This window comes from Oncorhynchus nerka, linkage group LG28 (genome assembly GCF_034236695.1).
Source record: "Oncorhynchus nerka isolate Pitt River linkage group LG28, Oner_Uvic_2.0, whole genome shotgun sequence".
NCBI lineage: Eukaryota > Metazoa > Chordata > Actinopteri > Salmoniformes > Salmonidae > Oncorhynchus > Oncorhynchus nerka.
Genome location: NC_088423.1, coordinates 54,699,767 through 54,717,351, shown reverse-complemented (window position 1 = coordinate 54,717,351; position 17,585 = coordinate 54,699,767). Strand labels below are relative to the sequence as shown.

General features: G+C 49.4%; 1 protein-coding gene across 1 annotated transcript in view; it reads left to right on the top strand.

Moving 5' to 3' along the window:
* The first annotated feature begins 285 nt into the window (after window positions 1–285).
* Window positions 286–17,585, top strand: part of alk (ALK receptor tyrosine kinase) — a 768,505-nt gene continuing 751,205 nt past the window's right edge. The window contains exon 1 of the mRNA XM_029621021.2: window positions 286–1,033. Within this exon, the coding sequence (XP_029476881.2) occupies window positions 286–1,033 (748 nt within the window). The remainder of the gene's footprint in view (window positions 1,034–17,585) is intronic.

Here is a 17,585-nt window from a genome sequence, read left to right as displayed (position 1 = left end):
TGGCATATCAAGCAGCGCCCTGCAGTAATTGGGGCCATATACCCGTGACAAAGGACATAATTTAGGGAGGAAAAAGGATTACACTTTTCGGCTTTAAGGAAAAGGGGATAGAAGCAACAGTCACCGCTATCACCAAACAAATGTGCCGCGGGTGTCACATGCCAGAACTACAGAGCCCGCATCATAATTGATTTGCGCTTTGATTTTGTGCTGTGTCGGTGAAAAAAAGGAGGGAAGGGAAAGGTGGTAAAAGAGAATCAAAAAGGAGAATTTCCAATTCCAAGCATGACGACCAGGATGTTATTCTTGCTCGTTTGGTCTGCAGCGTTTCTCGCCGAGCTGCAGTGCGCCTTGCAAAGGACCACCACAGGGCTTGCGTTCCCCTCCGCGGGGCTCGGCAACAGCAGCGGCGGGGATGTCAGCAGCAAAAAAGACTCCAACCAGACCTACAACTCCCGACTCAAGAGGAAAAACCTGGCCATTGATTTTGCAGTGCCCTCTCTGTTGCGCTACTACATGGCAGAGTTGATCAAACGCCCACTTAACGGAAATTGTCTGACTTTTAATGGGTGCTATATGGTGCGCGCTAACTTAAGGATGAACTGCATACCCTTACAAAAAACGGTTGCTACTTTTCTCGACCCAAAGTTGGCTGCAATCGATAGCATGGCGGCAGAGAATTCAACCAGTGCTGGTGGACAGTTCTCTTACCACTACAATCCGTTGCTGTCCAAAGTTCTGAATTTGGGTTTGACGAAAGCCAGCCGAAAATCAAATCAAGTCGTGGTGGAAATTGGGGAGGACGTGGTTAAAACGGGTTGCGGTGGACTGACAGTCTACGAAGAAGACCCGGTATTTTTCCTGGAAATGGACCTAACAACTATTTTAGAATGGTGGTTGGGCGCCGAAGGGGGCCGGCTAAGGGTCCGGCTTATGCCAGAAAAAAAAGCACAGGTTCCCGGGAGAGAGGACAAGTACACCGCGGCGATACGAGCAGCTGATCCCCGACTATTTATTCATATAGCCTCCCGAGGTAAGGTTTTGGATTGCGATCCCTCCTAATTTATCTGTCACACACGCACGCGCACACGCATACACGCACGCACACACACACACACACACACACACACACACACACACACACACACACACACACACACACACGTTCTCATATTGCAATGCCTCATTGAGCGACAATTAACTGTATCAATGAATGAACGATGACCACAATGACCACACTCTTAGTGTTGGTTGGTTGATATACGTAAGGCTGCTTGTTCCTTTGCACTGTCTGGAAACTTCAGGATAAACGTTTGATAGTGTTGTTGGGGTTGATAAGGTTATTTGGTTTGATAGATAGCTTTAGGGCTCGGCTATTTCCTACTGCTCTTGGATACATTTTTACACAGACTGATGGCACTGTGGTATTACTTTCTGAGTTATGTGGCAAAAGTAGGGTGACTTAGGTTCCCCCCTAAGAACAATGACCAATTGTTGACACAAGAAAACTTAAGTTTGGTTAAAACATTTGGTATGTGGATGATGGTCATGCTTAGGAAAACAAACTATGAAGGATATTAAGTGGCTACAATTGACACTTTTTTGTTGTTGTTATTTAATGATATGTGTTTAGAAAAGGGGAGTTTTTCCCAAGTACCTGGGTATCTTGCCCCCAAAGACTAGTGTGTTAAAAGCTATTTTATCAATTTTTATTTAATTCAACTAATCACATATTGAAACAAAATGGCATTGCAAATTTCACTATTAATATCCTCATTAGGATGAGGTTTTGTGACAAATTTTCGTGACAAATCATGCTCAAATCATCCTTAAAATAAAGTATCTAAAAACTGACTGTGTAACTCAATACATTTACCTGTACATAATTTGGACATGGAAAATGCTAATTTAGGTACCATTGACTTGCATTGGATTGCCTTAAATGTTACTGCTTCATTAAAAACTCTGGATTATTTAAGCAATAAGGTACAAGGGGGTGTGGTATATGACACAATGCGTTGGACACAGCCCTCAGCCCGAAAAGCTTTATTGCTATTATAAACTGCTTAACAAAGTAATTAGAGCAATAAAAATAAATATTTTGTCATACCCGTGGTATACGGTCTGATATATACCATGGCTTTCAGCCAATCAGCATTCAGGGCTCGAACCACCCAGTTTATAATTATCTTTATGCTCCACTAATGGTGTGTATAAACAGTGCATTTAGAACGTATTCAGACCCCTTGACCTTTTCTACATTTTGTTACGTTACAGCCTCATTCTAAAAATGATTAAATATTTTTTCCTCTCGTCAATCTACGCACAATACCCCATAATGACAAAACAAAAATAGGTTTTGAGGGTGGTTTGCAAATTTAAAAAACACAACAAAAAAAAAACACAGAGGCCTCACGAGTGGCACAGCGGTCTAAGGCACTGCATCGCAGTACTTGAGGTGACATTACAGACCTGGGTTCAATCCCATGACCGGGAGTCCTAGCGTCATCCGGGTTAGGGTTTGGCCGGGGGGGCTTTACTTGTCTCATCATGCTCTAGCGACTCCTTGTGGCGGGCCGGGCTCCTGCAGGCTGACCTCGGTCGTCAGTTGAACGGTGTTTCCTCCGACACATTGGGGTGGCTGGCTTCCAAGTTGAGAGGGCAGGTGTTAAGGAGGGCGGTTTGGCGGGTCATGTTTCGGAGGACGCATGGCTCGACCTTCGCCTCTCCCGAGCCCATTTGGGGAGCTGCAGCGATGAGACAATTTCATCATTGTATATGACGAAAAAGGGGGGTAAACAAGATTCTCTGGTCTGATGAAACCAAAATTGAACTTCGGCCTGAATGCAAAGGGTCACGACTGCTCGTCACCTGGGCAATACCATTTCTACGGTGAAGCGTGGTGGCAGCACCATGCTGCATCAGCATCATGCTGCCACCATGGGGTATTGTGTGTAGATTGATGAGGAGAAAAAACTATTGAATACATTTTAGAATAAGGCTGTAACACAATAAATTGTGGAAAAAAGTGAAAAGCTCTGAATACTTTCTGAATGCACTCTATATAGTATGTCAGTGCTTCTAAATCTAATTTTATTGAGTGCACATAACCATTCCATCTGTTTGATCTATTCCAGCACTAACTAGCACATCTGATTTAATAAATCAAGGGCTTGATGATTAGTTAACCAGTTGAATCGGGTGTATGTATGTTTATAGATCTAACTTAATCAGATTGTGTTTGTAACTTTTTCTAAATGATGAAATATTAGATTGACTTACCTAAGAATCGTTTTGTTAGTGACTTAACAGTTTTAGATGAGATGGATAACAATGAGCAAGAGTAGTGGGGGCAGGTACCCCAGGTGGCTGGTTACCCCACGTTACCCTACGTTACCCTAGGCTTAGTGCTTATGTAACAGAGTCCAGCTACTCAATCAGTAGTAAATAATGACTCATGTTATATCGTCATATTCTACGAATGTTGGCGATACATGAAAGAAGGTGCCTGTGGTGATGGTGTTGCGTCAAATTACAGGGCACTCTTGTCTGTATGAGCAAATTGTGTTTCTGTTAGGTCTATTTAACAGTTGGCATTTCTTTAATAATGATGGGGGTATTGTGAATAGGTTGGGGTTCATCAAAAGACAACATTGAGAGCAGTTGCTCACTTCATTTTGCAATAAGACTACATTGAGTGCGGATATTACTGCTGTATTAAACATTATACAGCATCTACAGTGGGGCAAAAAAGTATTTAGTCAGCCACCAATTGTGCAAGTTCTCCCACTTAAAAATATGAGAGAGGCCTGTAATTTTCATCATAGGTACACTTCAACTATGACAGACAAAATGAGAAAAAAAATCCAGAAAATCACATTGTAGGATTTGTAAATTAATTTATTTGCAAATTATGGTGGAAAATAAGGCTCAGGGTCAGGGACAGGCAAAGATCAGTAATCCAGAGGTGGAGCAAAGGTACAAGATGGCAGGCAGGCTCAGGGTCAGGGACAGGCAGAGATCAGTAATCCAGAGGTGGAGCAAAGGTACCGGACAGCAGGCAGGCTCAGGGTCAGGGACAGGCAGAGATCAGTAATCCAGAGGTGGTGCAAAGGTACCGGACGGCAGGCAGGGTCAGGGCCAAGCAGAGATCAGTATTCCAGAGGGGGGCAAGGTACAGGTCGGCAGGCAGGCTCAGGGTCAGGTAGAGATCAGTAATCCAGAGGGGGGCAAGGTACAGGTCGGCAGGCAGGCTCAGGGTCAGGTAGAGATCAGTATTCCAGAGGGGGGCAAGGTACAGGTCGGCAGGCAGGGTCAGGGACAGGCAGAGATCAGTAATCCAGAGGAGGGCAAGGTACAGGTTGGCAGGCAGGGTCAGGGACAGGCAGAGATCAGTAATCCAGAGGGGGGCAAGGTACAGGTCGGCAGGCGGGCTCAGGGACAGGCAGAGATCAGTAATCCAAAGGGGGGCAAGGTACAGGTCGGCAGGCAGGCTCAGGGACAGTCAGAGATCAGTATTACAGAGGGGGGCAAGGTACAGGTCGGCAGGCAGGCTCAGGGACAGACAGAGATCAGTAATCCAGAGGGGGGCAAGGTACAGGTCGGCAGGCAGGGTCAGGGACAGGGACAGGCTGAGATCAGTAATCCAGAGGTGGAGCAAAGGTACCGGTCGGCAGGCAGGGTCAGGGACAAGCAGAGATCAGTAATCCAGAGGGGGGCAAGGTACAGGTCGGCAGGCAGGCTCAGGGTCAGGTAGAGATCAGTAATCCAGAGGGGGGCAAGGTACAGGTCGGCAGGCAGGCTCAGGGTCAGGTAGAGATCAGTATTCCAGAGGGGGGCAAGGTACAGGTCGGCAGGCAGGGTCAGGGACAGGCAGAGATCAGTAATCCAGAGGGGGCAAGGTACAGGTTGGCAGGCAGGCTCAGGGACAGGCAGAGATCAGTAATCCAAAGGGGGGCAAGGTACAGGTCGGCAGGCAGGCTCAGGGACAGTCAGAGATCAGTATTCCAGAGGGGGGCAAGGTGCAGGTCGGCAGGCAGGGTCAGGGACAGGCAGAGATCAGTATTCCAGAGGGGGGCAAGGTACAGGTCGGCAGGCAGGGTCAGGGACAGGCAGAGATCAGTAATCCAGAGGTGGAGCAAAGGTACCGGACAGCAGGCAGGCTCAGGGTCAGGGACAGGCAGAGATCAGTAATCCAGAGGTGGAGCAAAGGTACCGGACAGCAGGCAGGCTCAGGGTCAGGGACAGGCAGAGATCAGTAATCCAGAGGTGGTGCAAAGGTACCGGACGGCAGGCAGGGTCAGGGACAAGCAGAGATCAGTAATCCAGAGGGGGGCAAGGTACAGGTCGGCAGGCAGGGTCAGGGACAGGCAGAGATCAGTAATCCAGAGGGGGGCAATGTACAGGTCGGTAGGCAGGGTCAGGGACAGGCAGAGATCAGTAATCCAGAGGGGGGCAAGGTACAGGTCGGCAGGCAGGGTCAGGGACAGGCAGAGATCAGTAATCCAGAGGGGGGCAAGGTACAGGTCGGCAGGCAGGGTCAGGGACAGGCAGAGATCAGTAATCCAGAGGGGGGCAAGGTACAGGTCGGCAGGCGGGCTCAGGGACAGGCAGAGATCAGTAATCCAAAGCGGGGCAAGGTACAGGTCGGCAGGCAGGCTCAGGGACAGTCAGAGATCAGTAATCCAGAGGTGGAGCAAAGGTACAGGATGGCAGGCAGGCTCAGGGTCAGGGACAGGCAGAGATCAGTAATACAGAGGTGGAGCAAAGGTACCGGGCGGCAGGCAGGCTCAGGCTCAGGCTCAGGGACAGGCAGAGATCAGTAATCCAGAGGTGGAGCAAAGGTACCGAATGGCAGGCAGGGTCAGGGACAGGCAGAGATCAGTAATCCAGAGGTGGAGCAAAGGTACAGGATGGGATGGCAGGCAGGATCAGGGTCAGGTAGAGATCAGTATTCCAGAGGGGGCAAGGTACAGGTCGGCAGGCAGGCTCAGGGTCAGGTAGAGATCAGTAATCCAGAGGGGGGCAAGGTACAGGTCGGCAGGCAGGGTCAGGGACAGGGACAGGCAGAGATCAGTAATCCAGAGGTGGAGCAAAGGTTCCCGGTCAGCAGGCAGGGTCAGGGACAAGCAGAGATCAGTAATCCAGAGGGGGGCAAGGTACAGGTCGGCAGGCAGGCTCAGGGTCAGGTAGAGATCAGTAATCCAGAGGGGGGCAAGGTACAGGTCGGCAGGCAGGCTCAGGGTCAGGTAGAGATCAGTAATCCAGAGGGGGGCAAGGTACAGGTCGGCAGGCAGGGTCAGGGACAGGGACAGGCAGAGATCAGTAATCCAGAGGTGGAGCAAAGGTTCCCGGTCAGCAGGCAGGGTCAGGGACAAGCAGAGATCAGTAATCCAGAGGGGGGCAAGGTACAGGTCGGCAGGCAGGCTCAGGGACAGGCAGAGATCAGTAATCCAGAGGGGGGCAAGGTACAGGTCGGCAGGCAGGCTCAGGGTCAGGTAGAGATCAGTATTCCAGAGGGGGGCAAGGTACAGGTCGGCAGGCAGGGTCAGGGACAGGCAGAGATCAGTAATCCAGAGGAGGGCAAGGTACAGTTTGGCAGGCAGGGTCAGGGACAGGCAGAGATCAGTAATCCAGAGGGGGGCAAGGTACAGGTCGGCAGGCGGGCTCAGGGACAGGCAGAGATCAGTAATCCAGAGGGGGGCAAGGTACAGGTCGGCAGGCAGGCTCAGGGTCAGGGGCAGGCAGAGATCAGTAATCCAGAGGTGGTGCAAAGGTACCGGACAGCAGGCAGGCTCAGGGTCAGGGACAGGCAGAGATCAGTAAATCCAGAGGTGGTGCAAAGGTACCGGACGGCAGGCAGGGTCAGGGACAAGCAGAGATCAGTATTCCAGAGGGGGGCAAGGTACAGGTCGGCAGGCAGGCTCAGGGTCAGGTAGAGATCAGTAATCCAGAGGGGGGCAAGGTACAGGTCGGCAGGCAGGCTCAGGGTCAGGTAGAGATCAGTATTCCAGAGGGGGGCAAGGTACAGGTCGGCAGGCAGGGTCAGGGACAGGCAGAGATCAGTAATCCAGAGGGGGGCAAGGTACAGGTCGGCAGGCAGGGTCAGGGACAGGCAGAGATCAGTAATCCAGAGGGGGGCAAGGTACAGGTCGGCAGGCAGGGTCAGGGACAGGCAGAGATCAGTAATCCAGAGGGGGGCAAGGTACAGGTCGGCAGGCAGGGTCAGGGACAGGCAGAGATCAGTAATCCAGAGGGGGCAAGGTACAGGTCGGCAGGCAGGGTCAGGGACAGGCAGAGATCAGTAATCCAGAAGGGGGCAAGGTACAGGTCGGCAGGCAGGGTCAGGGACAGGCAGAGATCAGTAATCCAGAGGGGGGCAAGGTACAGGTCGGCAGGCGGGCTCAGGGACAGGCAGAGATCAGTAATCCAAAGGGGGGAAAGGTACAGGTCGGCAGGCAGGCTCAGGGACAGTCAGAGATCAGTAATCCAGAGGTGGAGCAAAGGTACAGGATGGCAGGCAGGCTCAGGGTCAGGGACAGGCAGAGATCAGTAATACAGAGGTGGAGCAAAGGTACCGGGCGGCAGGCAGGCTCAGGCTCAGGCTCAGGGACAGGCAGAGATCAGTAATCCAGAGGTGGAGCAAAGGTACCGAATGGCAGGCAGGGTCAGGGACAGGCAGAGATCAGTAATCCAGAGGTGGAGCAAAGGTACAGGATGGCAGGCAGGATCAGGGTCAGGTAGAGATCAGTATTCCAGAGGGGGGCAAGGTACAGGTCGGCAGGCAGGCTCAGGGTCAGGTAGAGATCAGTAATCCAGAGGGGGGCAAGGTACAGGTCGGCAGGCAGGGTCAGGGACAGGGACAGGCAGAGATCAGTAATCCAGAGGTGGAGCAAAGGTTCCCGGTCAGCAGGCAGGGTCAGGGACAAGCAGAGATCAGTCAGAGGGGGACAAAGGTACGGGCCGGCAATCCAGAGGGGGCAAGGTACAGGTCGGCAGGCAGGCTCAGGGTCAGGTAGAGATCAGTAATCCAGAGGGGGGCAAGGTACAGGTCGGCAGGCAGGCTCAGGGTCAGGTAGAGATCAGTAATCCAGAGGGGGGCAAGGTACAGGTCGGCAGGCAGGGTCAGGGACAGGGACAGGCAGAGATCAGTAATCCAGAGGTGGAGCAAAGGTTCCCGGTCAGCAGGCAGGGTCAGGGACAAGCAGAGATCAGTAATCCAGAGGGGGCAAGGTACAGGTCGGCAGGCAGGCTCAGGGACAGGCAGAGATCAGTAATCCAGAGGGGGCAAGGTACAGGTCGGCAGGCAGGCTCAGGGTCAGGGTCAGAGATCAGTATTCAGAGGGGGCAAGGTACAGGTCGGCAGGCAGGGTCAGGGACAGGCAGAGATCAGTAATCCAGAGGAGGGCAAGGTACAGGTTGGCAGGCAGGGTCAGGGACAGGCAGAGATCAGTAATCCAGAGGGGGGGCAGGTACAGGTCAGGGACAGGCAGGGCTCAGGGACAGGCAGAGATCAGTAATCCAGAGGGGGCAAGGTACAGGTCGGCAGGCAGGGTCAGGGACAGGCAGAGATCAGTAATCCAGAGGGGGGCAAGGTACAGGTCGGCAGGCAGGGTCAGGGACAGGCAGAGATCAGTAATCCAGAGGTGGAGCAAGGTACAGGTCGGCAGGCAGGGTCAGGGACAGGCAGAGATCAGTAATCCAGAGGGGGGCAAGGTACAGGTCGGCAGGCAGGCTCAGGGACAGGCAGAGATCAGTAATCCAAAGGGGAGCAAAGGTACAGGTCGGCAGGCAGGCTCAGGGACAGGGACAGAGATCAGTAATCCAGAGGTGGAGCAAAGGTACAGGATGGCAGGCAGGCTCAGGGTCAGGGACAGGCAGAGATCAGTAATACAGAGGTGGAGCAAAGGTACCGGGCGGCAGGCAGGCTCAGGCTCAGGCTCAGGGACAGGCAGAGATCAGTAATCCAGAGGTGGAGCAAAGGTACCGAATGGCAGGCAGGGTCAGGGACAGGCAGAGATCAGTAATCCAGAGGTGGAGCAAAGGTACAGGATGGCAGGCAGGATCAGGGTCAGGTAGAGATCAGTATTCCAGAGGGGGGCAAGGTACAGGTCGGCAGGCAGGCTCAGGGTCAGGTAGAGATCAGTAATCCAGAGGGGGGCAAGGTACAGGTCGGCAGGCAGGGTCAGGGACAGGGACAGGCAGAGATCAGTAATCCAGAGGTGGAGCAAAGGTTCCCGGTCAGCAGGCAGGGTCAGGGACAAGCAGAGATCAGTAATCCAGAGGGGGGCAAGGTACAGGTCGGCAGGCAGGCTCAGGGTCAGGTAGAGATCAGTAATCCAGAGGGGGCAAGGTACAGGTCGGCAGGCAGGGTCTCAGGGTCAGGTAGAGATCAGTAATCCAGAGGGGGCAGCAAGGTACAGGTCGGCAGGCAGGGTCAGGGACAGGGACAGGCAGAGATCAGTAATCCAGAGGTGGAGCAAAGGTTCCCGGTCAGCAGGCAGGGTCAGGGACAAGCAGAGATCAGTAATCCAGAGGGGGGCAAGGTACAGGTCGGCAGGCAGGCTCAGGGTCAGGCAGAGATCAGTAATCCAGAGGGGGGCAAGGTACAGGTCGGCAGGCAGGCTCAGGGTCAGGTAGAGATCAGTATTCCAGAGGGGGGCAAGGTACAGGTCGGCAGGCAGGGTCAGGGACAGGCAGAGATCAGTAATCCAGAGGAGGGCAAGGTACAGGTTGGCAGGCAGGGTCAGGGACAGGCAGAGATCAGTAATCCAGAGGGGGGCAAGGTACAGGTCGGCAGGCAGGGCTCAGGGACAGGCAGAGATCAGTAATCCAGAGGGGGGCAAGGTACAGGTCGGCAGGCAGGCTCAGGGTCAGGGACAGGCAGAGATCAGTAATCCAGAGGTGGTGCAAAGGTCACAGGGACAGGACAGCAGGCAGGCTCAGGGTCAGGGACAGGCAGAGATCAGTAAAGAGGGGGAGCAAGGTCCAGAGGTGGTGCAAAGGTACACAGGCGGCAGGCAGGGTCAGGGACAAGCAGAGATCAGTAATCCAGAGGGGGGCAAGGTACAGGTCGGCAGGCAGGCTCAGGGACAGGTAGAGATCAGTAATCCAGAGGGGGGCAAGGTACAGGTCGGCAGGCAGGCTCAGGGTCAGGTAGAGATCAGTATTCCAGAGGGGGGCAAGGTACAGGTCGGCAGGCAGGGTCAGGGACAGGCAGAGATCAGTAATCCAGAGGGGGGCAAGGTACAGGTCGGCAGGCAGGGTCAGGGACAGGCAGAGATCAGTAATCCAGAGGGGGGCAAGGTACAGGTCGGCAGGCAGGGTCAGGGACAGGCAGAGATCAGTAATCCAGAGGGGGGCAAGGTACAGGTCGGCAGGCAGGGTCAGGGACAGGCAGAGATCAGTAATCCAGAGGGGGCAAGGTACAGGTCGGCAGGCAGGCTCAGGGACAGGCAGAGATCAGTAATCCAAAGGGGGGCAAGGTACAGGTCGGCAGGCAGGGTCAGGGACAGGGACAGGCAGAGATCAGTAATCCAGAGGTGGAGCAAAGGTACAGAATGGCAGGCAGGCTCAGGGTCAGGGACAGGCAGGGATCAGTAATCCAGAGGTGGAGCAAAGGTACCAGGCGGGACAGGCAGGCTCAGGCTCAGGCTCAGGGAGGGACAGGCAGAGATCAGTAATCCAGAGGTGGAGCAAAGGTACCGAATGGCAGGCAGGGTCAGGGACAGGCAGAGATCAGTAATCCAGAGGTGGAGCAAAGGTACCGAATGGCAGGCAGGCTCAGGGACAGGCAGAGATCAGTAATCCAAAGGGGGGCAAGGTACAGGTCGGCAGGCAGGCTCAGGGACAGTCAGAGATCAGTATTCCAGAGGGGGCAAGGTACAGGTCGGCAGGCAGGGTCAGGGACAGGCAGAGATCAGTATTCCAGAGGGGGGCAAGGTACAGGTCGGCAGGCAGGCTCAGGGACAGGCAGAGATCAGTAACCCAGAGGTGGAGCAAAGGTACCGGGCGGCAGGCAGGCTCAGGGTCAGGGATAGGCAGAGATCAGTAATCCAGAGGTGGAGCAAAGGTACCGGATGTCAGGCAGGGTCAGGGACAGGCAGAGATCAGTAATCCAGAGGTGGCACAAAGGTACCGGACGGCAGGCAGGCTCAGGGTCAGGGACAGGCAGAGATCAGTAATCCAAAGGTGGAGCAAAGGTACCTGACGGCAGGCAGGCTCAGGGACAGGCAGAGATCAGTAATCCAGAGGTGGAGCAAAGGTACAGGATGGCCGGCAGGCTCAGGGTCAGGGACAGGCAGAGATCAGTAATACAGAGGTGGAGCAAAGGTACCGGGCGGCAGGCAGGCTCAGGCTCAGGCTCAGGGACAGGCAGAGATCAGTAATCCAGAGGTGGAGCAAAGGTACCGGATGGCAGGCAGGGTCTGGGACAGGCAGAGATCAGTAATCCAGAGGTGGAGCAAAGGTACAGGATGGCAGGCAGGATCAGGGTCAGGTAGAGATCAGTATTCCAGAGGGGGGCAAGGTACAGGTCGGCAGGCAGGCTCAGGGTCAGGTAGAGATCAGTATTCCAGAGGGGGGCAAGGTACAGGTCGGCAGGCAGGCTAAGGGTCAGGTAGAGATCAGTATTCCAGAGGTGGAGCAAAGGTACAGGACGGCAGGCAGGCTAAGGTTCAGGGACAGGCAGAGATCAGTAATCCAGAGGTGGAGCAAAGGTACCGGACGGCAGGCAGGCTCAGGTTCAGGTAGAGATCAGTATTCCAGAGGTGGAGCAAAGGTACCGGACGGCAGGCAGGCTCAGGTTCAGGTAGAGTGGTCAGTCAGGCGGGCTCGGTGTCAGGACAGGCAATGGTCAAAACCAGGAGGGCGAGAAAAGAGAGACTAGAAAAGGCAGCAGCTGACAGGATTAATGCTGGTAAACTTGCCAAATAAGAGGAACTGGCAACAGACAAACAGAAAACACAGGTATAAGTACACAGGGGATAATGGGGAAGATGGGCGACACCTGGAGGGGGGTGGACACAAGCACAAGGACAGGTGAAACAGATCAGGGCGTGACAGGGATAAAAATACAAAACAAAACATTTATTTTGATCAAGCACAAATTAAGCAGTTATCTTGGCGAATGCTTAGTACTCAACACTTGAAGATGCTTCCCCATTTCGTCAGTGCACTGTAATCATCATAATTGCTTAAATCGCTTTGATGAGGGTGCAGTCAGATAAGCAAACTGCTTGGTCTAAGACTGATAGCACCGTTCCCCCATGTCGAGTGTTTCCATTCATTCTTAGCCAACTTGATTGTCCGAGACCCTCCTTTTTCACCCCAACAATGTTTCCATTTGAACCAACCAATCCCACACCTCCATACTCAGATCTAAAGAGCACTGTCACCAGTAGTTACAATAAGAGACATACTTTATACTGTATACAGCTCTTATTGTAGCTACTGGTTTCAAAAGTGGGATCCTCCTCACTGTTACATCCACCATGATGGCCCATTTTCATTGCAGGTTTAACAAAGTCAACTCTGGTTTAACAACTCTCAACTCTGGTTTGCTTAAGCCCTATGTTCTATTGTAATCAGAATATACTATAAGGGTCCCACTACTATGAATATATAACGCTTGTACCTACTGGTGTGATTAGTAGGATGGTTATAGTATCTTGTGATTACAAGAGCAAACCATAGCTGACCCCTACTTCGTTAACCCTGCAATGTTCGAAAAACACCTCCCGGTGTCTCAACCTGTCATTGCCTAGAGGGAAAAGTTGTGAAACCAAGTATTATCCACCATCGAAGAGGTAAATATGAGAACTAATTAGCTTGGAATTAAATAGAAGTAATTGCCGAGAGCACTTTGCTACATTTTGTTACATTTCGCTACACCCGCAATAACATCTGCTGAACACGTGTCTGTGACAAATAAAATTTGATTACATTTTTGATTTGACTCTCTCAGTGTACTTCATGGATTAATTTCTCAATGTTTGCGCTTATAGTCCTCCTTTGCCACCGGGCTATTCTTATTTATTTGAGAAACATAATCCTGAGCATGACCTATGTACGGATTAAGTCTGGGTTTCAGCCCACCTATAGTGCATTTAGAAAGTATTCAGACCCCTTGACTTTTTCCACAATTTGTTACACTACAGCCTTATTCTAAAATTGATTAAATTGCTTTTTTTTCTCATCAATCCACACACAATACCCAATGAAGACAAAGCAAAAATCGTTTTTTTGAAATATTTGGAAATGTATTCAAATAGAAAAACAGAAATACCTATTTACATACAATTGAAGTCGGAAGTTTACATACATTTAGGTTGGAGTCTTTAAAACTAGTTTTTTCAACCACTCCACAAATTTCTTGTTAATAAACTATAGTTTGGCAAGTCGGTTAGGACATCTGCTTTGTGCATGGCAGAAGTAATTTTTCCAACAATTGTTTACAGACAGATTATTTCACCTATAATTCACTGTATCACAATTCCAGTGGGTCAGAACTTTACATACACTAAGTTGACTGTGCCTTTAGACAGCTTGGAAAATTCCAGAAAATTATGTCATGGCTTTAGACGCTTCTGATAGGCTAATTGACATAATTTGAGTCAATTGGAGATGCACCTGTGGATGTATTTCAAGGCCTACCTTCAAACTCTTCAAACTCGCCTTTTTGACATCATGAGAAAATCAAAAGAAATCAGCCAAGACAGCAGAAAAAAATTGTAGACCTCCAGAAGTCTGGTTCATCCTTGGGAGCAATTTCCAAACGCCTGAAGATACCACGTTCATCTGTACAAGCAAAAGTAAGCAAGTATAAACATCATGGAACAGCGCAGCCATGGAAGCTCAGGAAGGAGACGTCTTCTGTCTCCTAGAGATGAATGTACTTTGGTGCGAAAAGTACAAATCAATCCCAGAACAACAGCAAAGGACCTTGTGAATATGCTGGAGGAAACAGGTACAAAAGCATCTATATCCACAGTAAAAACGAGTCCTATATCGACATAACCTGAAAGGCCGCTCAGCAAGGAAGAAGCCACTGCTCCAAAACCGCCATAAAAAAGCCAAACTACTGTTTGCAGATGAGGACCAAGATCATACTTTTTTGGAGAAATGTCCTCTGGTCTGATGAAACAAAAATAGAACTTGACCATCGTTATGTTTGGAGGAAAAATGGGGAAGCTTGTAAGCCGAAGAACACCATCCCAGCCATGAGGCACGAGGGTGGCAGCATCATGTTGTGAGGGTGCTTTGCTGCAGGAAGGACTGGTGCACTTCACAAAATAGATAGCTTCATGAGGAAGGAAAATTACCTAAATCCCATAGAAAATGTGCGAGCAAGGAGGCCTACAAACCTGACTCAGTTACATCAGCTCTGTCAGGAGGAATGGGCAAAAACGCTCGTGGAAGGCTACCTGAAACATTTGACTGAAGTTAAACAATTTAAAGACAATGCTACCAAATACTAATTGAGTGTATGTAAACTTCTGACCCACTGGGAATGTGATGAAAGAAATACAAGCTGAAATAAATAATTCTCTCAACTATTATTCTGACATTTCACATTCTTAAAATCAAGTGGTGATCCTAACTGACATAAAACAGGGAATTTTTACAAGGATTAAATGTCTGGAATTGTTCAAAACTGATTTTAAATGTATTTGGCTATGGTGTATGTAAACTTACGACTTCAACTGTGTGCCATTCCCACGGAGGCATGATGTAATCACAAACATGTACATGTCACCGTTGGCAAATATCCTTAAATGCTTTTATTTAACTTAACTATCATTATATATGGTTTTGATGTCATATGTACTTTATAATGTGATGGGACAACATGTATGGGGCGAGAGTGAGAAAAAATGAAACCCGCTTGATCTAGCGCAATACTACTTACCCACTGGGCACAGACTTCAATTGTTTGTCTATTCCATGTTGATTCAACCAGCGTGTGCCCAGTGTGTATTGATCAGGGACTGAACAAGCAAACACCTTTAGGACTTGAGCGGGGAGAGACAGGGCGACGGTGTCACTCGTAATTGGGCAACTCCTTGAGTTCCCATTGATTATTTGAGATACATAAATAATGAACTGCTGTGTCATTTTGACTTTCCATTGACTTTCCCATTAGCAGCTGATTTATACAAGCTTTAAATGTCAAGTGTGTCATTGATTGCCATGTGGTGGTCCCCTGTCCTCATTGACACGGGTCTGCATTGTCACTTTATGTGTGGCTTTGCAGCCTTCCACCTGGCTGGGTGAGTCAACATCAGTCAGACACACAGAAAACATCCCTCAACATAAAAATAACTGCACAGCCCTATGTCATCAAATGTTATCAACTAGGTCAAACATTTGTAGTTCTTTTCTCATCTACTGTAAATACGCCTCCTGGTATTGTGACTGTTGAACTGTCAGTGACGTATTAGTACAGAATGCTTCTTTCCACACACATCCCTCCTTGGAAAGGTAATGTGAAACCAAGTATTATCCACCATCAAAGAGGTAAATGTGAGAATTGGAATTCCCAATTCCCACTGGAATTGTGATACAGTGAATTTTCAGTGAAATAATCTGTCTGTAAACAATTATTGGAAAAATGACTTGTGTCATGCACAAAGTAGATGTCCTAACCGACTTGCCCAAACCATAGTTCGTTAACAAGAAATTTGTGCTGTGGTTTAAAAACGAGTTTTAATGACTCCAACCTAAGTGTATGTAAACTTCTGACTTCAACTGTGCATACAACTAGCATAATGTTACATTTCCAGCCAACCAATCAGAAAATCAGTCCTGTTTGACTGACATCCAATGAACCGTTGCCAAACGAGTTCTGATTGCTTAATTACAGTAATTTACGTCCGTGAGTCTATTTTTTCACATCTTTTCTGCTGTATTGATAATGTGATTCAGATGAGGCCCTCCTCTCCCACCCTTTTCATTTCAAAGGGCCCAGTATTAGGAAATATGCGCTTTCCAAAGCAAACCTCTGATAGGTCCAGGTGAATGAAATTAATCACTGGAGGTTGGTGGCACCTTAATTAGGGAGGACGGGCTCGTGGTAATGGCTGGAGCGGAATCAGTGGAATATGTCAAATACATCAAACACATGGTTTGATGCTATTCCATTCGCTCCATTCCAGTCATTTATTATAAGCCGTCCTCCCCTCAGCAGCCTCTACTGAACTTAATGCATATTAATGAGGCGACCCTTGAATCTGCCACAATCTATTTGTGATCTAAACATTCGGTTGGACGGCCAGTGCAGTCCGACCACTCACTTCTCCTCATGACAAAAGCAGCAAGAGGAATAACAAAATCATTAGGCTTTCTGTCTGTGTTCCAAAACATTTGAAACATTTCTGTTTATGATTCATTATAGCAAAATACCATGGAGCTTGGAAGAGATTGCAAAAATTGGTGGTGCAGGCGCCTAATGCTTCTAATGATGTTAAGTCACTGCACTCGCGTTTAATACCAGGGCCATTATTTGATATGATGACATCATTTAATTCAAGGTGACATTGATGTTGTTCTAGCCACTTTGTGTGGTCTGCTGGTCACCTCTGTCTCCGTTCCCGGATGTTTTTGTTATTTATGTCACTTTTTTTGTTTGTTCTTGTAGAACCTCCAACAGATTTTTTGTATTAATTGCGTAGTGCATATGGACGCTAGGGCACGTGTGTTTTAGCTTAATGCTACTTATGGAGAAAGAGGCACACATTAGTTGCTTATTTATGCAGCCACTTTTTTCAGAGATGCTCCACTTTACAATGCTCAGGGAAGAGGTTACGTGCAACGTGTAGGAAGTCGGAGAGTGTTTATGTGTGAGTTACATTGGTGGCGATACTTGGTGTGTGTGGAATTTGGAATGCTATGACACAAATGTAGACCTAGGTTTCTCTGCTCTGCCATAATAGGCAACAGTGTGTCACAGTGAGAAATGTGTGACATTTTCTACATTCCTGTTGGAACGAGACCTAGGAAAGAGATTTTCAGTTTATGTACCACATTTTGATTGCATGTTTTAATTCAAGTGCCATTGCTATGATGTAAAATCTACCTACCAAGAAGCAACCTTTTCAAAACATGGCAAGGCAGGAGTTCTTTCTACCAATTGTCAGTTTATTCCATCCTTGAGACTCGGCTACAACTGAAACATGAGGTAAAATGATTGTACTCTATAAGGATTTCACATGTGCTATTACTGTGGAGAGCACACTATACCTATTGCTGTGCAACCGTGCTAATCCTTAGGCTATGGCCACACAGACTCACGAACACGGATTCAATTGTATATACATTCAATAATTGTTGTTTTTTGAACGTCAAAAATTAAACTTAAGTCAACTATTTTGGGATGAGTACATACCACACAAAGGCAGACATATTGTGATCACCCACATGGTTAATGACTGAGTCAGAATGTCACACAGACTTACTTACAATCTATATCTATGCGGCTTTGTGGATTAACACACCCAGTTTCTCCCAAAAGTAGTAGGACATCAATAAACCTATTTCTTTGCTGATGTCATTCTGTGAGCCGCGTGTGTGTGTGTGTGTGTGTGTGT